At 42.9% G+C, this 24691-nt stretch overlaps 1 protein-coding gene across 1 annotated transcript in view; it reads left to right on the forward strand.

Moving 5' to 3' along the window:
* ebf3a (EBF transcription factor 3a) overlaps positions 1–18513 on the forward strand; it is a 35485-nt gene extending 16972 nt beyond the window's left edge. Inside the window, exons 7-17 of the mRNA XM_059325134.1 lie at positions 379–460; positions 1257–1374; positions 3218–3351; positions 3610–3736; positions 6169–6257; positions 13129–13194; positions 14297–14459; positions 14538–14729; positions 15069–15236; positions 18328–18355; positions 18402–18513. Coding sequence (XP_059181117.1) covers positions 379–460; positions 1257–1374; positions 3218–3351; positions 3610–3736; positions 6169–6257; positions 13129–13194; positions 14297–14459; positions 14538–14729; positions 15069–15236; positions 18328–18355; positions 18402–18513 — 1279 coding nt within the window. The remainder of the gene's footprint in view (positions 1–378; positions 461–1256; positions 1375–3217; positions 3352–3609; positions 3737–6168; positions 6258–13128; positions 13195–14296; positions 14460–14537; positions 14730–15068; positions 15237–18327; positions 18356–18401) is intronic.
* The last annotated feature ends 6178 nt before the right edge of the window (positions 18514–24691 follow it).

Consider the following 24691-nt stretch of genomic DNA (forward strand, 5'->3'; position numbering starts at 1 on the left):
AGAGTTACTTTCGTATTGTAATTAGACATGTAAATCTCTATATAAATTAAATTTCACACGTAGATTGTTAAATATCTATAAATCAATTATATCTACACTGGTGGTGGCGATCTTATTCCAAATGACCGTGAAAACACTTGAAAGTGCAGCATTGCAGATGTTTCCAATTTGGGATACGGTCTCTGTAGTTCAGTCAGGAATACTCTTGTCATAGATTTTAACTATTTAATGCAAGATGGTTTGTACAGTTGTATTTGGCGTATGGGTTCTGCTCTAGAGAACTGTCAGGCAGTATCTGTGCAGCATGCAACAGATTCTGGTAGTTAGATTCAGTACTTATACTCAGTATTTATACTCAGTGATGATTACTGTGTGCAGGTTCTTCCTGAAGTTCTTCCTAAAGTGTAACCAGAACTGTCTGAAGAATGCCGGGAACCCCCGAGACATGAGACGCTTCCAGGTAATACACACACACGCACACGCACACGCACACACACACACACAGAGGGGAGAGGGGGAAAGAAAAAGGAGACATGTTGAAAGAGATTCTCTTCGTGTTTTCTTTTCTCCTCTTTGTCTCACAGTTTCCATGTGTCTGCTGTCACACACACATACACACACACCCACACACACACACACACACACACACACACACACACACACACACTCACACCCTCCTCTCTCCACGCTGCGCTGGGCGAGCTGACAGGATGTTGAGTCCAGTTAAACAGAAGAAGAGGAGGGGGGTGGGGGGTGGGGGTGAGACAGGTGAATGTCCGGACGTGTCGTTGGTTGTCGTGGCGACAGCGGGGTGAAGGATGTGCAGGTTAGTCACCGTGGCGAAGGAGAGGACACCTCTGAACGACCTTCTGCTCTGTGGTTACGGATCAGTGCCACGGCGCCAGCCGAGTGACGGATGGGCTGTCAGTGACATCACACAGGGGGCGGGGCTTTACGCAGACACTCATTAATATTAATTATCTTTTATAAAAATACACATTTCACATTTTGATTATATTTAATTGAGATTTTCTTTAAAGTTTAAAATGTAACCAAGCATCTGATCTTATAATATAAATATGAAGATTATTTATTCATTATAATTTAAAATAATGTGAATATGAACAGTTTCTTCTTCTGATTCTGTTTAAACTTCTGATTTCTTTCCATCACATCTTTGACAAACTGTTTGTTAGTGTTGATGAGATCAGCGTTCTGTTTCTCTGCAGGTTATAAATAAAGTTTTCTGTGTGCAGGTGGTCGTGTCTACGACGGTGAACGTGGACGGACACGTCCTCGCCGTCTCCGACAACATGTTCGTTCACAACAACTCCAAACATGGCCGCCGGGCCCGCAGACTCGACCCATCTGAAGGTACGCAGCTTCCATTAATCTATACCATACATATCTATACATGCTAACACGTTAGCTTCTCCTTCCTGATTGGTCAGCAGATTTTAACTCTGATCACTTGATGATGTTAGAGTCCAGATGTTGAACATCTGAGTGCCGCAGAGTAACGAGCAGACAGAGCTCTGAAGAGAGCCGCCCCAGTGGCTTCTGGGTAGGAAGACCAGCCGCCGTAGGTCCCCAGAGAGGACAGCCTGCGTGTGTGTGTGTGTGTGTGTGTGTGTGTGTGTGTCTTTTTGCAGCCGTTCAACCTCTTTAATTGCCCTCCTAATTAAAGACTGTAACCATGGAAACGGCCCCTCCCAATCCGAGCGCAGCAGAGTCCCTCGCTGTCATTCCTCTTCTTCTTCTTCTTCTTCTTCTTCTTCTTCTTCTTCTTCTTCTGGACCTGGTCCTGGACTCGTTTGTATCTGTGGCGTTCAGACGATCATTACAGATCTGTTCACTGACATAAAGAAACAAAAACTCAGCGACTCTGAATAAATCTGACGTCAACATGTTTTATCTACTAATAAATAATAATAAATAGGACGTCAACATGTTTTATCTACCAGACAATAAATATGATCAACATGTTTCATCTACCAGATAATAAATATGATCAACATGTTTCATCTACCAGATAATAAATATGATCAACATGTTTTATCTACCAGATATATAATATAATAATGATATATATATATATATATAATAAATGCAATGTCTGACCAGAAACAAACAGCAGAAGTTACAAATATCACATAAACATCAAACAGACGACGAGCCTCAAACCGTCTCAGTGATTCAGTTTTTCATTTAAACAAATGAAACAATGAAAGTAAACAAGTAAAACATTGAGAAGATCAAATAACAAACAGAAAGGAGTTTAATGCACCTGGACAGGTGCGTCAGAGCTCCGCCCCCTCAGGTACAACACCTGCTGCAAGAAACACCTGTCTGACCTCACCTATCTGACCTTACCTGTCTCACCTCACCTGTCTCACCTCTGACCTCACCTGTCTGACCTCAACTGTCTCACCTTACCTGTCTCACCTTACCTCTCTCACCTCACCTGTCTCACCTCTGACCTCACCTCACCTGTCTCCCCTAACCTGTCTGACCTCACCTGTCTCCACTCACCTGTCTCCCCTCACCTGTCTCACCTCACCTGTCTCACCTCACCTGTCTCACCTGATATTTCTGTGTTATTGTCCTGAACAAAATCAGAATCAGGGCTCGTCAGAGGTCGGCTGCTGTAATGTCATCTGAAGACTTCAGTGATGAGATTAGCTGCTCAGACACACACACACACACACACACACGCACGCACACACACACACACACACACACACACACCGCACACACACACACAGACACTCACACTCTGTGCTTTCATTTCACTTTATAATTAATCTGCAGCCGCACTTGAAAGAAGAGAAAGTAGTCATTACCGGTCCACTGAGTGTGTGCGTGTGTGTGTGTGTGTGTGTGTGTGTGTGTGTGTGTGTGTGTGGATTCAGTGTGTGCGTTAGTGTGTGCGTTAGTGTGAATGAACTAAGCTAAAGCGGATAAAAGCCACGACCCAATTAAATCACATTCTGTGTGTGTATGTGTGTGTGTGTGTGTGTGTGTGTGTGTGTGTGAGTGTGAGTGGGTTCTGCGTGTGTGTGTGTGACCTTCAGTACTACAGTGTGTTAAAGTGTTTCTGGGGGTCTGGACCCGAAAGAGGTCAGAAGAACACTTATTTTACAACAAGATGCTAACATTTATCCGTCTGTCTGTCTGTCTGTCTGTCTGTCTGTCTCTCTGTCTGTCTGTCTGTCAGCAGCCACTCCCTGTATTAAAGCCATCAGTCCCAGTGAGGGCTGGACGACGGGCGGAGCGACCGTCATCCTGATCGGAGACAACTTCTTTGACGGCCTGCAGGTCGTTTTCGGGACCATGCTGGTGTGGAGCGAGGTAACACACACACACACATACACACACACACACACACCTGATCCATAGTCAATAATCAGTTGAGTCTGTAGTCTGTATGATGAATTATTATGATAATTATTCTCTGCTGAAGACAACAGCTTCACATGGATTATAAAATCTCTCCGTCTGTCCCTCTGTCCCTCTGTCTGTCCCTCTGTCTGTCTGTCTGTCTGTCTGTCTGTCTGCCTGTCTGTCCCTCTGTCTGTCTGTCTGTCTGTCTGTCCCTCTGTCCTCCAGCTGATCACCCCTCATGCTATCCGGGTCCAGACTCCTCCCCGTCACATCCCTGGGGTCGTCGAAGTAACGCTGTCCTACAAGTCCAAACAGTTCTGTAAAGGAGCACCGGGACGCTTCGTCTACACAGGTGAGACACCGACAGGCCAATCAGAGAACAGATACCACCGCTAGGGTCATGAAGGTGTGAGAGTGTCCTCCTGTCCTCCCTGTGTCCTCCCTGTGTCCTCCTTTCCTCCATGTGTCCTCCCTGTGTCCTCCTTTCCTCCCTGTGTCCTCACTGTGTCCTTCCTGTGTCCTCCTGTCCTCCCTGTGTCCTCCTGTCCTCCCTGTGTCCTTCCTGCGTCCTCCTGTCTTCCCTGTGTCCTCCTTTCCTCCCTGTGTCCTCCTTTCCTCCCTGTGTCCTCCCTGTGTCCTTCCTGTGTCCTCCTGTCCTCCCTGTGTCCTCCTTTCCTCCCTGTGTCCTCCCTGTGTCCTCCTTTCCTCCATGTGTCCTCCCTGTGTCCTCCCTGTGTCCTTCCTGTGTCCTCCTGTCCTCCCTGTGTCCTCCTTTCCTCCCCATGTCCTCCCTGTGTCCTCCTTTCCTCCATGTGTCCTCCCTGTGTCCTTCCTGTTTCCTCCTGTCCTTCCTGTGTCCTCCCTGTGTCCTCCTGTCCTCCCTGTGTCCTCCCTGTGTCCTCCTGTCCTCCTGTCTTCCCTGCTTCCTGTCTGTCTCTCTGCAGAGTAATTACACACATTTAAATCCCATTAACCCTCATACCCGTCCTGTCCCATCCTGTGGACCGCCACCTTACTGACCTCTGAGCAGACACACACACACACACACACACACACACACACACACACTGGCAGTGATGTCATCAGTCACATGACCTTCAGTTTAAATAGCAGCTGCTGTCACACCTCAGTGGTCCAGAGACTCGTCCTGTCCTCCTCCAGCACGCTGCAGAGCAGGGAAAGGGTTAAATGATGACGCTCTTTCGGCCTTCTGACGGCGTTCTGACAATGCTCTTTCGACGCTCTTTCGGTGCTATTTCGGTGCTATTTCGGTGCTATTTTGGTGCTCTTTCGGCGCTTTTTATTGGCGCTCTTTCGGCGCTCTTTCGGCACTCGTTAGGCACTCTTTCTGCGCTCTTTAGGTGCTCTTTAGGCGCTCTTTCGGCGCTCTTTCGGCGCTCTTTCGGCACTCTTTCGGCACTCTTTCGGCACTCTTTCCGCCTTCTGACGGCGATCGGATGGCGCTTTTTTGCCACTCTTTCGGCCTTCTAACGGCGCTCTTTTGGAGCTCTTTTGGCGCTCTTTCGGCCTTCTAACGCCGCTCTTTCGGCTTAATTTCATAAAGCAGAATATTTGGGTTCTCTCTTTCAGAGACTTTTGGAACAAATTACAATGTGAGAATGTGATTAATTGTCCACAATCAAGAGATTAATCACCACATTTTAATACATTGACAGTCTTAAATTATATATAGAGATATAGATTTATAGATATATAGTGATATAGATATAGATACATATAGTTATAGATATGTACAGATATATGTAACTATATATGTATAAAGTGTTTGTGTTTCCTTTGAGAAGTTGATGAAAGACGCAAAGAGTTTCAGGTTTGATCCATAAAGAACGTGAACAGACAGACTGCAGGTTAAACAGACACACAGTGATAATAAACTGTCTCACAGTCAACAACACAAGGTCACACACACACACACACACTCACACACACACTCACACGCACACACACACGCACACACACACACTCACACGCACACACACACACGCACACACACACATACATACACACACACACACACACACACACACACAGGCTGCAGATAACACAGACATCTGGAGAGCTAACACACTCTTATAACTGCTGCCTGTTACGCCCTGTGAGCCTTCAAGGACTGAACACAAACCAACACACACACACACACACACACACACACAAACACACACACACACAGTGTTTGTGATGTATAGGAGAGTCAGTCTAAAGCTTGTTAAACGCAGCTGAACCAAGACGGGATTATGATTCATGCACTACACACACACACACACACACACACAAACACACACACACACACACACACACACACACACACACACACACACACACACACTCTCTCTCTCTCTCCGTGCTCTGCTGCTCTGATTTATCAGCTCCAGTTTAAACTGTGAATGATGTCGGAGGAGAAAACAGAGTGTCAGTGTCAGAGCGCTGCTGACAGTAACCAGGGTCAGATGGTTCTGGTTGGTTTTGATGGTTCTGATGGTCTGGTTGGTTCTGGTTGGTTCTGTTGGTTCTGATAGTCACCCTCATCCATTCTCCATCGGTCACTAAGAATCAGGACTTCTCTGCAGACACATTCAGGTTGATCACATCACAACAGAATGTCCTAAAGAACCTCTTTAAGGAACCCCTGAGCCACTTCAGTAACACATCGACTCATTCTGGATTTAATAAATGTAACAAAACATGTTCTGAAAACATCCAGAACTTGTTTGTTTGCTTGTTTGTTCTACTTTAATGTTTATATCACTTCTTGTTGTTCTGCAGCTCTGAACGAGCCGACCATCGACTACGGCTTCCAGAGGTTACAGAAGGTCATTCCTCGTCACCCCGGAGACCCCGAGAGACTGCCCAAGGTACCACACACACACACACACACACACACACACACACACACACACACACACACTCAGACAAACAATCGTTTATACAAACACAGACTGAATAAGTGATGATTGTTGGTGTTTTTTCCATCAGTCTGAGTTCTGGTTGGCTGCTCAGAGTCCAGATAACCATCAGCTGATTCTGCTGTGTGTGTGTGTGTGTGTGTGTGTGTGTGTGTGTGTGTGTGTGTGTGTGTGTGTGTGTGTGTGTCAGACATCAGGACAGTTTCTATCAAACTGTTTCAGACAGAAGAAGAATTGTTCGGGTTTCTGGGTCGAACTCCTCTAATGTTGCTCCATTAATTAGCTGATGACCTTTGTTTGTTTTTGTTTTTTTGTCAGAGGATCTTATTGGTTCACATGCAGTCACATTATATGTTTCAGAGCAGAAGAAACACTTCAGGCTGTAAAACACATTTAACCCTCTAAACCCTGAAACCCAGCGGCAGGTTTCAAAAGAATATTTTGTTTTGTTTTAAATCACCAAAAATACAAAATTCATCACAGGCAGAACCTGTAAAGACATTTAACTTTCTTCGAACAGATCGTGTGACGAACACTTCTGTTAGAAAAACCATCCATATCTGAGTATATCTGAAGTTTTACTATATTAGAAACAAAAACGTTTGCATGATTCAGTTTTATTTACATTTTTGTAAATAAATACTCAAAGAGATTTTCTTTCTTTCTGATTTCTGCCATTCTAACAGTGATAATCTGCACAAGACATGTTGGAGTTGTTCTGATTCCACAGAGGACAGGTCTTATAGATTTATATAGCTTCATATATATTTTATATGTTGCAGTGAGACACGAGGCCACAGTGAGTACATGAGTTCTGTTGAGGGTCAGAGGGTTAAAATAAAGGTTTTTTTATTCCGTCACCTTTCATGTAAATATGAGATGTGATTATTGAGAGCTGTGGATCAGAGGATGAGTTCACATCCTGTAACAGCTGTCCACATGCTTGTGTCCGTCAGAGGAAGTGAGCAGTTTGTTGATAATGGATGAAACAGAGTGTCCATCATGTGTTCGCTGTGTTTCTGATGTGAGCTGACATGCTGTTAGCTCCGTAATGAAAACCACATCCACCACGTCTTTAATAATTCATCTGTAATGGTTTTATTCAATTACCCACGCTGCCTTGTGCTCGGCTCGCCGCGCAGCAGCGGAGGTTTATTGATCCAGAAAGCACTCTGAGAAGACGTTGGCTCACATCAGGTGTGATCAGAGGTCAGACTGTAAACATCTCATCGTGCTTTAGAGGAATCCTGTTAACACAGAGAGACACAGAGCCGTCTCTCTACGTCTCTGCATCATTTATTCACTCAGAGAATCTCAGTCAGAGATCTTAATCTGTGACAACATCTTCATGTCACTGTCAGCTCTCTGACAGCTCAGAGACTTATTATCTAATGGGGCTGCAGTGTTTCTGTTGGACAACAACCGGACGAAATTTGTCTCATATTTAGTTTGAAAGAGCTTGTTGGCTCCGTCTGAGCAGCAGGACGCTGAGACGGAACAACAAGTTAGCGTTCCTATGTCCCACCCATAATCATTAATATGATAATTATAAAACCCTGTATAAAATAAAAAATAAAAAGTCATTTTTTGAGATATCTCCATCAGATTTGTACTGGGAGAAGGTAATATTTTATACTTTGACCCCATTGTGTTTTTTACAGCCCATAAGTCCCAGCTATAATGATCTGCAGGCCTGTAGTTACCAAAATATTGCAGGCGGACAATAAAAAAACATATTTTTTAGTGGGTTTCAACTTCCATCACTCAATAACAGCAGCACTTAGAGTTATTCTGACTCTTTGGGAATAAACTCCACTGTTACCTTTCAAATGTGACCAAAACCACATATTTACCCTAAACTATTCAAGAACAGTTTTCAATTTACATTTCAATGGGGTTTTTTTAGGCGTTTTAAGGTAAATTCGCAGGAACGCTAAGTGGTAAACAGGATCAACGGTCTAATCAGTGACTGCTGAAGGTTTTCAATAAGAATAAAGTTGGTGTGCTCCGAAAAAACACATCTGATGCAGTGTTGTTTCTCGAGGCTACTTTCTTCATGAAGGAGCAACTAAAAAACACACAAAAAAAAAAACAGATTGGGACACTGAACAAAATGAATAAAGCTTCTGAAATATATTTAGTTTAGAACAACAATGGAGCAACAATGTTTCAATGTTTAACGCAGATGTTAAATTGAATATTCTGAATGTGTTTGTTTCAATTTAAAGAACATTTCATGATAATAATAATAATAATAATAATACAGGTCATTCTGGGTTAGCGTCACATATTAGAGTCCAAACAAAACAAAACGTGTCATAAGAAGATCAGTTTGTTATGTACAGGGAACCAGAACAGGAGAACGTGTTCCTTGAGATCAGCCTGTGATTGGTCGGCTGTGAGCTCAGCCTGTGATTGGCCGGCTGTAAGATCAGCCTGTGATTGGCCGGCTGTCCGTAGGAGTTACTTTGTTGTCAGGACCATAAACAGTCGAGTGTCGGGCTGTTTGTGGGTTTGACCTTGATGAAAACATATTTAGATAAAAACCTGATATATGGTTTATGATCTTCACTTTATTATTGGAAACAGTTGTGAATGTGAAAGTTTAGTTACAAAGAGCCATAAACATTTTCATCTCTTCATGAATCTCACAAAATATTAGGATATAATTTAATATATTAAATATTGTGCAACAGTCACACTGTCGCGGCTTGTTTAAATAACACGGTTTGTCCTCCAGTAAACAGGATGGCGGTGGGGTGGAAGGCAACATAGGATGTAAAAAAGTTATTTTACATGTGAACTTCAAATAAAGAGCGTAACTTTTGATTTTAAATTAGACTTGAAGCAGGCGTTAAAGTCTGAAGTCTGTCCAACCTGTCCGTCCCCTTAACGATCTTTGTCAGTCTTGATACTGCTGTTCGCTCCTGTCATGATCACTACGGCCACCGGAGGGCGCAACATGACAGCAAATATTAATATTGGTCACGACAAACTCCGCCTCATGACTCAATGGTCTAAGGATTATAGAGCATCACTATCTGTAGCTGTAACTATAACAGTGAGTGAGGACGGCCTGTCTCCACAAAGTCCTGATAATCAACCAACACTAGTGTTAAAGGTCCTCACACCGACAGTCAGACCAACCAATGACAGACATGCACTGTGACATCATGCTGCAGCCGACTTTAAAGTTGTTTCTATGTAAATGAGCCGAAACAACATTCATCAGTGTTAGCTCTCTCACACACACACACACACACACACACACACACACACACAGGAAAGAGCATTAAATTCTACAAACACACACACACAAGAGATGATTGAATAAAAGGTAAAACCGTGTGTGTGTGTGTGTGTGTGTGTGTGGGTGTGTAAAGCCCATTGGCAAACAGGGAGGTTGAAACAGTCAAATCAGGTAATCAGCGAGTGCAGCCATGTGGCAAGAAAGGAGATTGGCACACACACACACACACGCACACACACACACACACACACACACACACACACACACAAACTATCAGTCAGTCCCTTATCAGATTTATAAAGAGAAATAACTTGTTTCTGTTGATGCTGTTGTCGTGGAGATGTCTGTATTTGTCTCCAGATCAAAAGTCAGAACCCAGATTTCCTGTGACTCCATCAGTTCTGATAGAAACATTATAAATAAAAACCATGAATAAAAACAGAGGAAAGTTAATCTCGCTGGTTAAAGTCGCTGGTGAAGCCTTTGGTCTGTCGATCAGATTTAACTGCGTTTGTTTAATGTTTGACTTCATTGAAGTTCCAGTTTAACCAACACATAAAAAAAAGAAAATACATGAAAACAAGAAGAGCAACATGTGACATATGAACCCAGCGGGTCCATTACAACCAGCTGCTGAGCTCTAAGGACCGGCTCACTGAGAGAACAACTGAAAACATCACAACATTTACTCTGGAGACATTTCTGACATCAGATGTAGATTTCTGACTCAACTTGTTTGCAGACGACCTTCTGTTTTATGTGTTTATTGTTGCTGATGTTAGTCTGGATTAGATGAAACCAGGATGTTGTTTAGAAGTTAATTTATGACTGATGTCCGTCTGTCGTCCCTTTAGTTTCATACTCATGTTCATATACAGAGCAGAGGGGCTCTGTTCATTCCTATGAAGGGTCTTCTAGACTTTATAAATGTTATCGGACAGAACGAACATCTGACAGAGAAACAATTCTTTTGTTCCGATTTACAGACGTTTGTTTGAAAATCATTAATGTCATTATACATTACGTTATTTTGTAGGTATTATTATTAATATTATTATTATTATATTATTATTCATGATGTTGCATTTATTAAGGTTCATTTCCTGCTGCTGAGGCTTAAAGACAGAATCGGTGTGTGTGTGTGTGTGTGTGTGTGTGGGTGTGTGTGTGTGTGTGTGTGTGTGGGTTTAACAGAATAATTGGTTTCCTCCTCAGCGATGACATCCCCACCTCTAGCTCTGTCGCCGCGGTAACCTTGTTAATGTGTGTGTGTGTGTGTGTGTGAGGGGTGCTTGTCATCTCGCTGTGTAACAATGAAACACTTGTACAATAATCAGGCTTTCATTTGTCACTATAAACATTGTGTGTGTGTGTGTGTGTGTGTGTGATGCTGCGACACACTCAAGCGTCTCTCTGCATAAACGAGCAGATTAAAGACGATCGCAGGCTGAACACTTCACAGAAATGACTTCCTCTCAGAGAGAGAGAGAGAGAAAGTGTGTGTGTGTGTGTTCAGATCATTTATCTGTAGTGTGATGAACTCTGACAGAAGAAATAGAGATAAAAGAAGAACGAGTGACAAACAGGAAGAAGAGATTAAAGGAGATAAAGAAAAAAAGAAGTCACATTTATTTTATGATTCAATAAAACATAAAATCATCAAAGACAAACTTTAGTAAATTGTTATTTTACTGTTAACAGTTCAATGATAATTAATGTTATCATAAGTATTTTTTTAACAATTTAATGCTTTAATATTTTATGAAACAATATAAAGTTTATGTTAATGATAATAAGTAAACATCTCTGAACAGCTGTGATCGAACCAGATTTTTCAATCATTAAATCACTGTGACATCTCATCATCATTATTATTTATATTATTATTATTATTACACCGTCAGCTTTCACTCTGCAGCTGGAACTTTAAGGAGAGAAACGTCAGAGACGTCCTGCTCCACAGACCGCCGTGCTGGTGGCTGTTGGTGGCTGTTGGTGACTGTTGGTGGCTGTTGGTGGCTGTTGGTGGCTGTTGGTGGCTTTTGGTGACTGTTGGTGACTGTTGGTGGTTCTTGGTGACTGTTGGTGGCTGTTGGTGACTGTTAGTGACTGATGGTGGCTGTTGGTGACTGTTGGTGGCTGTTGGTGACTGCTGGTAACTGTTGGTGACTGCTGGTGACTGTTGGTGGCTGTTGGTGACTGCTGGTGACTGTTGGTGACTGCTGGTAACTATTGGTTGTTGTTGGTGACTGCTGATGACTGTTGGTGGATGTTGGTGGCTTTTGTTGACTGTTGTAGACTGCTGGTGACTGTTGCTGGCTGTTTGTGACTGTTGCTGGCTGTTGGTGACTGTTGCTGGCAGTTGGTGGCTGTTGGTGACTGCTGGTGGCTGTTGGTGGCTGTTGGTGGCTGTTGGTGACTGTTGGTGGCTGTTGGTGACTCTTGGTGACTCTTGGTGGCTGCTGGTGGCTGTTGGTGGCTGTTGCTGACTGTTTGTGGCATGCTGGTGACTGTTGCTGGCTGCTGTGCTGGTGTTGCTGGTTGCTGGTGTTGGTGGCTTGCTGGTGACTGTTGAGATGTTGCTGGCTGCTGGTGGTGTGCTGGTGTTGGTGGCTGCTGGTGACTGTTGGGTTGTTGGTGGCTGCTGGTGACTGTTGGGTTGTTGATGGCTGCTGGTGACTGTTGGGTTGTTGATGGCTGCTGGTGTTGGTGGCTGCTGGTGACTGTTGGGGTGTTGGTTGCTGCTGGTGACTGTTGGGTTGTTGGTGGCTGCTGGTGTTGGTGGCTGCTGGTGACTGTTGGGTTGTTGGTGGCTGCTGGTGACTGTTGGGTTGTTGGTGGCTGCTGGTGACTGTTGGGTTGTTGGTGGCTGCTGGTGTTGGTGGTTGCTGGTGACTGTTGGGTTGTTGGTGGCTGCTGGTGTTGGTGGCTGCTAGTGACTGTTGGGGTGTTGGTGGCTGCTGGTGTTGCTGGCTGCTTGTGACTATTGGGGTGTTGCTGGCTGCTGGTGTTGCTGGCTGCTGGTGACTGTTGGGGTGTTGCTGGCTGCTGGTGTTGCTGGCTGCTTGTGGCGTGCTGGCGGGTGGAGGGGGCGGGGTTAATTGAAGAGGTTTGTAATGAAAAGCAGCAGATTAACTGAGAGAGTGTTTAATTAAGATAAAGACTAAATGAAGCATTGTTCTGTCAACGCCTGATTACACACACAGAGACTGAGACACACACTCTGACACACACACACACACACACACACACACACACACACTCTGAGAGCTGTTTGTTCTGCAGTGTTTTAACACTGACAGCTCGTTGAAGTGAAGTGTTTCAGTGTTAAAGAGGTTCACTCTGTGTGTGTGTGTGTGTGTGTGTGTGTGTGTGTGTATGTGTGTGCGTGGTCTGTGAAGTGTAACTGAGCTCTGATTAGAATAAACACTGTTTAATACTGTCAGCTCAGGTCAACACACACACACACACACACACACACACACACACAGTATTTCTGTTTCTTTTCACTTCAGAATTAAAGAATTAATTAAAATTTCATTAAAAATAAAATTTATTTTTCTGTTTCAGGAGGTTCTGCTGAAGAGAGCAGCTGACCTGGTGGAGGCGCTCTACGGGATGCCGCACAACAACCAGGTAACCTACACACACCTGCACATCTACACACACCTGTACACGCCTGTAGACCTGTTCAAGCTCTATAATAATAATAAAGTGTTATAATTGTTGAGCTCAGCAGCAGATACTTTTTACTGTTTCATTATTATTATTGTTGTACTTTAATCTGCTGTGTCCTGGTCCTTCTTCAGTAACTGAAGCTCAGTGTTCATGCCTCTTGTTTCTCTGTAAAGAAACATTTGTTCTCTCTGACCTGAGATCAGTTTGTGACTTTAAGATTAAAGGTTGAGTTCTTGTTTATTTTCCCATGATGCTCAGCGAGCTGCAGCTTTATGACTCAGAACCTCCTGAAACACAGAAACACTTTATATTCACCGCGCCCGACACGCTCCTCACACACCAGTTAATCAGCACACACACACACACACACACACACCACACACACTAACACACACACACTCACACTCTCAGGTCTATTGAAGTGAGTAACCTTGAACAGAGCGGAGGTTGTAAACGAATGTAAATCCAACTGTAGTCATAATAATAACAGCATCAGCGTGTGTGTGTGTGTGTGTGTGTGTGTGTGTGTGTTTGATCTGAAACATAACGAGCTGTTAGTTCAGCTTGTTAGAAACATTATTGCGACCTTCACACTGAAACAGGAAGCTGATTAAACCTGCACAGTGTGTTGCTAAGCTAACAATTTGATGCTAAGCTAACAGTTTGATGCTAAACTAACAGTTTAATGCTAAGCTTACAGTTTGACGCGAAGCTAACAGCTGATTTCTTCTGTTATCTTTGAGATGTTTAAAAGGTTCTGATCAGTTTAGTTTTAATCAATAATTTGACTCGATAAAACGGGGCTGTGATGTCATGATTGACAGCTGTAACTGAATCCTGATAGGCTGGACAGGTTTTTGGGTGGGACCTGTGGCTGAACACACAGTTTGTCTTGACTTATATACAATGAGGTGATCACATGAACAGTTTGTCTTATATACCATGAGGTGATCACATGAAAGTTTGTCTTGTCTTATTTACCATGAGGTGATCACATGAACAGTTTGTCTTGTCTTATATACCATGAGGTGATCACATGAACTCGTGTTCATCTCTGCAGGAAATCATCCTGAAGCGAGCGGCGGACATCGCCGAGGCGTTGTACAGCGTTCCCCGGAACCACAACCAGATCCCGTCGCTAGGAAACTCGGCCTCCCACGGCATGATGGGAGTGAACTCCTTCAGCGGACAGCTCGCCGTCAACGTCTCCGACTCCACGCAAGGTACGAGCCGCAGGACGTGTTCTACCTGCCGTCAGTGTGTGTTTCCTGTGAATACTGACCTGTGCTGTCGTCTCTCAGTTGGTTACAGTCGTAACAGCAGCAGCGTGTCGCCGCGGGGATACGTCCCGAGCTCAACCCCCCAGCAGAGTAACTATGGCAACACCGTCAGCAACAGCATGAACGGCTACGGCAACACCGGCATGCCAAACTTAGGAGTGGCCACGTCCCCCGGCTTCCTCAACGGCTCGTCAGCCAACTCTCCCTACGGCAGTAAGTATCAAGGTAAATATAAAATATAAATACAGAATATTAAATATCAGCTGTTGCAGTACTGGCAACACCACATTTTAAGGTAAAAAATATGTTTGTAATAAAAAGGTGTTTCTGATTCCAGAGCAGCAGGGAGGTTTTATCTCAGAACATTTGAATTACAACAGGCTGAAATGTTTTTATACTGAACTGGTCCAACTGGGTGAACTGGTTGAACTGGTTGAACTGGTTGAACTGGTTGAACTGGCTGAACTGGTCCAACTGGGTGAACTGGTTGAACTGGTTGAACTGGGTTAACTGGTTGAACTGGTCTCTGATGCGTCTCTTTCTGTCCTCCAGTCGTCCCCTCCAGTCCAACCATGGCTGTGTCCAACTGTAACTCCTCCCACGGAGTTTTCTCCTTCTCCGCCGCCGTCAAACAGAAGAGCGCCTTCGCTCCCGTCGTCCGACCGCCAGCATCTCCTCCTCCTCCAAACTGCTCCGGGAACAACGCCAACGGGCTGCAAGGTGACTCCTCCTCCTGCTCCTCCTCCTCCTCCTCCTCCTCCTCCTGCTCCTCCTCCTCCTCCTCCTCCTCCTCCTCCTCCTCCTCCTCCTCCTCCTCCTCCTCTTTTAAACGTCCTCCTAAGCTTTTTCCAGCTCACCAACATTAAAGTGTGTGATGATTATTGTTATTAAGATTATTATATATATACATATTATTATTATTATTATTATTATTATATATTATTTTTATTATGCTGTGAGATCATACTATAGGGTTAAGCTCCATTCAGTTGGTTCAGTTTTCCTGCCAACATGGCGCTGTAAACACGAGAAACACTTTCAGCATTTAAATGCATTTTGTCGCCTCCATTAAAACCCCAAACCGTCAGAAGAATAAACAGTAACAGTGATGAGGTGTAGTGAGCTCCACAGCGCCCCCTGGAGCTTCAGATTCTACGAAGTTTATCTTTAATTTAAAAAGTTTTTATACATAAAGTTTATTTTTTCGTTTCTCTAAAAAACTAATGTTCACAGAGCTCCTGCTGTTTATTGTTAGTTCTTAAATCTAATGTTCAGAATCAGTGTAGTGAGTGTTTCATCACACACACACACACACACACACACACACACACACACACACACACACACACACACAGACATTCTTCCTTTTCTGAGATTTATTAACAATAAAAATAAACAGATTTTATTCAAACAATAAAAACGAGGTTTAAATGATTCACTGCAGCTGCAGATTCATCAGCTCTGCTACACACACACACACACACACACACACACGCACGCACATGCACACACGCAAACACAGGGTGGGTAACCTGAGTACTGTTAGTATTGCATGGAGAGTGACAGGCCAATCCATGTTTTATTCACTGCAACCCACAGATACATCCTCTAAACACACACACACACACACACACACACATTATACACACACATTAGACACACACACACACATTAAACACACACACACATACACACACACACACTCTGGCAGTCAGTGTGATGTCAGTGTTTCTGACAGAGAGGTTTGTCGAGTGTTAAATATTCATGCTGCTCTCCGCCTTCTCCGAGGCAGAAAGGCCACAGTGTGTGTGTGTGTGTGTGTGTGCGTGTGTGTGTGTTGATCCATTTGCAGGCCGTGCACCATCCAGCAGATGAATAAATACAGTTTGAATGTTATTAATAGTTTTTGCTCCGACAGTATAATAATTTCTCATATTTACCTTCAAAATAATCAAAATTCAAACAATAGTAATACTAAACAGAATATATCATTATATTATTATTAATCACACGGAAACACAGAACTAAAAACATGTTTAATGTATTTACAAGATGCCTTTTAATTGTTTCTTTGTCTTTTTCTACATTTATGGATTTATGATTTTATATTGTGGATTTTTTTCATTTTGTTTGTAATGACACTGTAAATCATTTTGAGCTGCATTTTATCTATCAAAAAGCTATACAAATAATGTTATTATTATTATTATTATTATTATTATTATTATTATTATTAATAATAAAAATAATAATAATATTATTATTATTTTATATTATATTATATTAGTAATTCACAAAGGTGAAACATAAACTTGTAACTGTATATTTACAGGTAGAAATGTTCATATTTATCATATATATGAGGGGAAATGAAATAAAGATGAATAAATATTAACTGTTTGACTTTACAAACTGAATAACTGAAATTCTGTCAATAATTAAAATCAACAGAACAAATATAAATGTGATGCTCCATCATAAGACTCACATCAACATTTATGATCTATTATTCATAAATAACTGAAACTGATTTTCCTGAGACGTGCAGCTTCAGCTTCTCTTCTTCTTTGTCTGTTTCTGTCTCTCGTTCTGTTGATCCACTCGTTCATGTTAACGTGTGTGTGTGTGTGTGTGTGTGTGTGTGTGTTTGTGTGTGTGTCTGCTGCAGGATCACATGTTTATCTGACACAGTCGTTCCTTTAGAGACTTCAGACTGTCAGAGCTCTCTGGAGACACACACACACACACACACACAGACACACACACACACAGATATCACACAGCGTTCTGTTTTTAGAAAACACTCTCTGTCAGTGTTTCTGTTTACGGGTCTTTTTCAGGACGTGTCCTTTTAGAGAAACATCTCTTCCTCCCTCCTCCTCTCCTCCTCCTCTCCTCTCCTCCTCCTCCTCCTCCTCCTCCTCTTCCTCTTCCTCCTCCTCCTCTCTTCTCACATCATTTTGTAATCAGATTTCATGTTTTTTGTGTTTTTGTTCTAATGTTGATCCAGTGATTCAGAGTGAATAATAATAATGATGATCAGGTGATAGCAGTGAGATGAAATGTTTAAACTTCACCTGCCAGTATCTTAATGTTCAAAGACCTTTTTGGTGGATAAACGGTCACAACATTAGGATACGCTTTCTAAAGTCCAGTCCATGTTCAACTATGTTCCATAAGTTGTTGCAGCAATTTTTGGGTCGATACCATTTGCTCACACATTTGGTGCCCAATGATGCAATTTTATTCATATTGAATGGTCAGAGAAAACCTCCAGAATATCACATCAATACACCAAGACCTTTGGAGCAACATAGAAGAATCCATGCTGAGATTTGGGTTCAAAAACTTGGTCATTTTGGAGACTTTTGTAAACACTATTAAAACAACATTGTAGTTACTGCTCTTACTGCTGTTTGTGCATTACTATTAAAACCTTTTACAGTAATGCAAAACCAGAGTGCAGTAACTACATTTTTTAGCATAAAAATGTCATCATCAGTACATGTAGAAATAATTGTCATAATATGACTTACCTACCTATAACCCAAAAAACGTTAAAAAAACTTTAAAGCAGTTTTTCTCAGTTTCACCCTTTGCATAGTTTCTACAGCTATGCTTTGTAGGGCAGTCTAGATTCCTTAGATCTTCTAGTTTCATATGATATCACTCAGTATGCTCCTAAAAATGAGCCACTACGACCTCCAAAAAAAGAAATGCCGTGTATCATGCTGCCGGCCCGCTGGCAGGACATCAGAACAGTGCAAGTACCAGTCCTGCAGTGTAACTTTGGGTCTCTGTGTCTCTGCAGCGATGTCTGGCCTCGTCGTTCCTCCGATGTAAAACATCTTCCTGCTCCTTCCTCTTCCTGCTCCTCCCCCTCAGCCACGAGCACCAATCACCTCAGAGGAGGCGGGGCCTCAGGCTGCAGCTGACCAGTCGGGACGGAGTCGGTCCTGTCCGTCACGGAGGACTGGGCGGAGCCTCCGGTCTCTGAAGAAGAAAATAAAAAGGACTTTGGGCAGTGCTGTGTAATTACTGATGTTCTGCTCTGTGTTTGGGGGGCGGGGCCTGTGGGCGTAAACACTGTCAGGTGACATCACCTCCTCTCTGAGATGTCATTCAGGGGATCAGAGACTAGCTTTCTGATGTTAAAGGCCCCAAATGAAGCTGATTTTACAGGAAGTAATCAGATAACAGTGTTTTTAGTTTCTGTCTCTGTGTGATTGATTTAAATACATCCTGGTACTTTTACACTGAACAGTTTGTTAGTCTGAGTATTGAAAGCACCGCAAAGTTTATAGTTCAGAAGCTGCTCAGAGCTGGCTCCTGATTGGCTCACTGAGAACTCTGCTGCCGGCCTATCAGAAAGCAGAAACATGAAACATTTGGGGCCTTTAATAGTTTGAACACAAAGACCTCTGAATGGTGAAAAGACTAAAAGAAAGAAGAACCTGTACTAGCCCCGCCCCTCCCCTTCAGCCCCGCCCCCTTCAGCCCTGACCCTTCCCTTTAACCCCGCCCCTTCCCTTTAGCCCCGCCCCTGCCTGTCTGTGTTTCTTATTGGTTTGTTTTCTTCGTTATGCTCGCACTGTAAAAACAAATCCTGCATCCTGATAGGCTACTGTTACTATCTGTCTTGTTCAGAGTTGTCTTTTTTATTCTAGCTCCTCCTCCGAAGTCCCCAAGCCCCGCCCCGAGCACTTAAACCCCGCCCCTGCACCTCGAAGCCCCGCCCCCGTGTTTTCTCTGTGGGTTTTGTGATTTTTGCCAAAGTTGTAGCTGAATATTTATACGTCACTGTGGTTGATCACGCCGCCCCGCGCCCGTCACGAGCTCACTGAGGGGAAGTCTTTTGTATCATACAGATTATAAATAATGTATTTATATCTCAGATTGTTTTTGTATAAATGGATGTCGAGTCATGTCGTCTTTAACGTGTGTGTGTGTATGTGGTGGTGCCACACGGAAAACAAACCATTGTTTTGTATCAAAAAAAGTGAACGTTAATGTCTTCACACATTTATAGCGCTGTCAATCAAAGCTGACGTCCAATCAGCTCCACTCGTTTGGTTTTTGTTGTTTTTAATGACTGTTGGCTGTAAAATGATTTGCTCACAGTGAATAAAGTCAGCAGGTCGCTCCACAGACTCAGCCTTATTTTCTCAACACACCAAATAAATAAAAAGTTTCATGTTGAAGCAAAAATAACCGCAGTCACATGAAATTTAGGATCCTCAGTTTAATCAAACATGAGTCGAGCTGGAACTGGAACCAGAACTGGAAATGGAACTAGAATTAGAACTAGAACTTGAACTAGAACTAGAACTGAGTTGGTGTTGGTGGAAAGGGGGAGAAGAAGAACAATGTGATCTCAGTTTAATCGAACATAAGTCGAGCTGGAAACACTTCAGTGACGCCAGCCGCAGAGTGGCCTAACGTACTTTAGGAGGAACTTGTTAGAGGACTTTTGTCTTGTCAAAACAAAGCTCAGCTTCAGTCTCGACTTCTTTTCATAGGATGTAATTCTGCAGATAACAACAGACACTTTAACATTAGATTCATGAAGGTTCCTTCATTTATAGAAGTTCAGTTAACAGGAACTGAAGGAACCTGAAGCTTTCTATATACAGAGCAGAGGGGCTCTGTTCATTCCTATGAAAGCTCTTCTGCATCTCTTGTTCCCGTGGAGCAGCCCACATAAGACTTCTACTTACTGTGTAGCGCTCCACTAACCTGAATGGAAATAAAAGGATTTAATCTTTCGGCTCTTCTAGACTTTCCAAATGTTATCAGACCTAACAGATCAAACTGACAAAGTTCTGATTAACAGGCGTTACAGTTCGTCTGGCACAGGGACGTCACAACTAACTGAGTATCCTGCATGTCTGTGAAACCAGAAACATTTTATGTACCTGTAAATTAAGAGGTTATTTTCTCCTGGAGGTCCTGAGAACATCAATGCTGTTATCAACCACCAGCATCCTGCAGAGCTCCAGGATCAGGGCTGAGCAGAGACCAGAACAAAGACCTGGTGTCAGGTGCTCATGGAACATACAGACTGTGACTATGCAGGGCAGTCCAAGGGCCTGTTCAGAGCCGGTCCTAATCTGGAACCAGTTCCTGGTGTTTGGACACAGAGCTTCACGTTGTTTCAGTGCTTCATTAAATTCATTAAAATGCTTCATATGGTTTCACGCCTGAAGTTGGTGTGAGAAACATGTACAGACGATAGGATGAGGAAAAACATAAAGGTTCTGAGAAGGTTCAACCAACTGCCAACCAGAGCTACAACTGGAACTACAACTAGAACTGGAACCAGACCACAACTGGAATTAGAACTAGAACTGGAACTAAAACTAGAACTGGAACTTGAACTAGAACTAGAACCAGAACTGGAACTGGAACTAGAACCAGAACTGGAACTAGAACTAGAACTAGAACTAGAACTGGAACCAGACTAGAACCAGAATAAGTACTAGAACTGGAACCAGAACTACAACTAGAACTAGAACTAGAACCTGAACCGGAACCAGAACTGGAACTGGAACCGGAACCGGAACCAGAAATTGAACTGGAACTGGAACTGGAACTGGAACTAGAACTAGAACTAGAACTAGAACTAGAGCTAGAGCTAGAGCTAGAACTAGAACTAGAACTAGGACTAGAACCGGAACCAGAACCGGAACTTGAACTGGAACCGGAACTAGAACTAGAACTAGAACTAGAGCTAGAGCTAGAGCTAGAGCTAGAACTAGAACTAGAACTGGACTGGAACCAGAATAAGTACTAGAATGGGAACTACAACTCAAACTAGAATTAGAACTACAACTAAAACTAGGACCTGAACCTGAACCAAAACTGGAACCAGAACTAGAGCTGGAACTAGAACCAGAACTGAGTTGGCGTTGGTGGAAAGAAGAAGAACAATGTGTTTGATGAGATGTAAACAGAGCAGCTGGTCTCAGTCTGACTCAGAAACCTGGTGTTGGTCTCACAGGAGACTTTTCTCTCATAACATTAATGTTTGTTTGACAGTTTAACATTCAGCACAGCTGTAAACCTCCAGAATGAGTTTCTGTAGTTAACAATGTACATCATGTGTTTGAGAAGTCTCTTATCACTCGTGTTTCATATCTTTTCTTTTCTTTCATTGTGTTTAAAAGTGGTGATTAAACTGTGTTTTCCTGCTGAGGACAGAAAACAGAGAGGAAGGATTAATGAACTTTTATTAAACGGCTCTGTTCTCTCAGCGGACACAAAAGCACAAACAGGATTTGATTAAGATAAATCACTGATAACCTCAAACCTCATTATTACACAGACTTTTATTTATTTCTCTGTGATTTTTTATTTTCCCTCCAACAGAGTCACAAAGAAGAACTCATAAAGATCCGACTGTTTTTTAAATATGTTTTTATGTATATTATTCTGGCAAATTAATTTACAATCAGGCAGACTTCTTCTTCTTCTGTGGTCAGTCACCTCGAAGCTTCTGCTGTTTACCTGGTCAGCTCAGGTGTGACGTGACGTTTTCTCTGTTTAAGGACATTATAGAGGTCAAGTTGTCGTGTTTTCTCTGTTTAAGGACATTAAGGACTACAGGAGTGGCGTCATTGTCAGCCTGTGTAGATGTAGATTAAACAGGTTACAGATGTAACTCTGGCTCTCTGCTGTATCTGAGCTGCTCTCAGTGTCTTTGATCTTCAGGTCAGTTTACATCAGACGACCTCATCGTCTCACGCTCAGGTGCATTGTGGGAGAAGTGAGAGGTGTTTTGATCTTCTGCTACTGTGGTTAGGATGACTTTAAACCAGCTGTTTGCACAACAACAAACACACACACACACACAGAGACACACACACGTCCTGCTGGGGGCAAGAGACCTTTGACCCCTGAGAGAGAGACTTAAAGGGACAGTCCAACATTCCAGGAAATTTTCTTTTATACATCTACTGTACACTGCTAACACACACACACACACACACACACACACACACAGAAAAGGGTGGTGTGTGTGTGTTCAGACCACGATAATCACAGTCTCTGTTCTTCTTCTGTCGCAGGATAACATGTGATTCTGTTTCTGTATCCAGGCAAGCCTTTACACACACACACACACACACACACACACACACACACACACACTCTCTTTCTCTCTCTCCCTGAGGACCTGATTGAGAGCAGTGAGCTCTGGTTGCCGTGGCAGCAGCAGCAGCTCCCCTCCTCCATCAACTTGTTTTCCCTTTTTTCACTTTGTCTCCTTTGTCTCTGAAAACCTGTCTGTCTCTCTGTACCTGTCTGTCTGTCTGTCTGTCTGTCTGTCTCTCTGTACCTGTCTCTCTGTACCTGTCTGTCTGTCTGTCTGTCTGTCTGTCTCTCTGTACTTGTCTGTCTCTCTGTACCTGTCTGTCTGTCTGTCTGTCTGTCTGTCTGTCTGTCTCTCTGTACCTGTCTCTCTGTACCTGTCTGTCTGTCTGTCTGTCTCTCTGTACTTGTCTGTCTCTCTGTACCTGTCTGTCTGTTTGTCTGTACCTGTCTGTCTGTCTGTCTGTCTGTCTGTCTGTCTGTGAAGCAGTCAGTAAACAGACAGGTTGTAAATAAAGTGGTGATATAAAGTTGTTTTTGTGCTGCAGCGCCCCCTGCTGGTGGATCAGTCATTCAGTCGTCTGCATGAACACGTGTATGAAATCAGATCGATTTTCCTTAATTTAAAATACAATTCTGCTTTACAAACATCTCCGTGGACGACAGACAGCAGACAGACAGATAGACAGACAGACAGCAGACAGACAGATAGACAGACAGACAGACAGCAGGGGGCGCTGCAGGCTGAGCAGCTGTTAACTCGTATATTGACATTAACGGTGTCCGGTGTCGACCTCTGGTGGCCGCAGTGATAATTACAGGAGCGAAGGAGGAAGTTTGAGTTTAAAAAGTGTGAAGGTAAAGTTACTTTATATTTGACGTGTAATATCGAGCATTTAATCCAAACCAAGATCAAAACACAAACCTTTTATTTTAAACCTCAAAAATAGTTTAAATATTTAAACAAACAAAACTGAAAGAGAAACAAAAAAATGTTTCTGTCCAATAATTTGTTGTCAAATAACGTTTCAGTTTCAGGAGCATCCCGGCCTGAAGTCACTGCTGCTGCTGCTGTTGTTGTTGTTTCTGGTTCGTGCTCCTAACAGACAGAAACAATTGGCCTGGTGATGTCACCTCAGAGTTTTTTATTGATGTGTTTGCTTCCAAACGAGAAAACAAATATGTTGATAAAACAAAAGCATAAACAAGCCGACGATGTGAGTCAGAACTGACCTCGCCGCCACCGCCAACATGTCTGATCATCAACAAACCTCAGATCAGACAGAAACATTTCAACTGCAGCAGACTCTCATTAGGTGTGTGTGTGTGTGTGTGTGTGTGTGAGAGAGAGAGAGACAGATGGTAAATGAGTTTGTGCTCTCATGATGATGTTCAACATGTTTGTGCTGATGCAGGAAAATGACACGAAATAACACACACACACACACCAGACTCTGTGTGTGTGTGTGTGTGTGTGTATGTGTGTGTCATAGCAAACCCACACACACACACACACACTGATTGGTTAGCACCTCGCACAGTTCACCGGGTAAACCATTCTGGTTATGAGGTCACCAGAGAGGGGTGGAGTCAGCATCATGTGACCAATCAGAGACTCTAAGAGAATATCACATGAAGTTAAACAGAATCAGACTGAAAACAGTTTATAATAATATTATATATATATATATATATATATATATATATATATATATAGACAGAGTCCTTCTGTTGGATGTTTGTGTGTTTCCTCTGTGTGTCGAGTACCCATAATGCCCTGCACACACCGGTGTTCAAAGTCAAGAAAAACATGCATAAACAAATGCCAGAATATTTATCTAAAAGATAATAAACATCATCTTGATCATTACCAGTTAAAGTTGCTAAAGTTATTACTGTTAATTCATATTTAGTCTGATGATCTGTAAAGTATACGTAGGAAGGATGCTTCACTTTGGGATACACTTACTGACAGCAGGTGAGGAGGGTCACGTGACAAGGCTGAAAGCTCCAGAAGCTGCTCAATGACTCTCCTGTTCAACAGGAGAGGAAATAAAATTAACTACTATTAAAATTAAGTTTTGCTG

This window comes from Centropristis striata, chromosome 21 (assembly GCF_030273125.1).
Source record: "Centropristis striata isolate RG_2023a ecotype Rhode Island chromosome 21, C.striata_1.0, whole genome shotgun sequence".
NCBI classification, from domain to species: Eukaryota; Metazoa; Chordata; class Actinopteri; order Perciformes; family Serranidae; genus Centropristis; species Centropristis striata.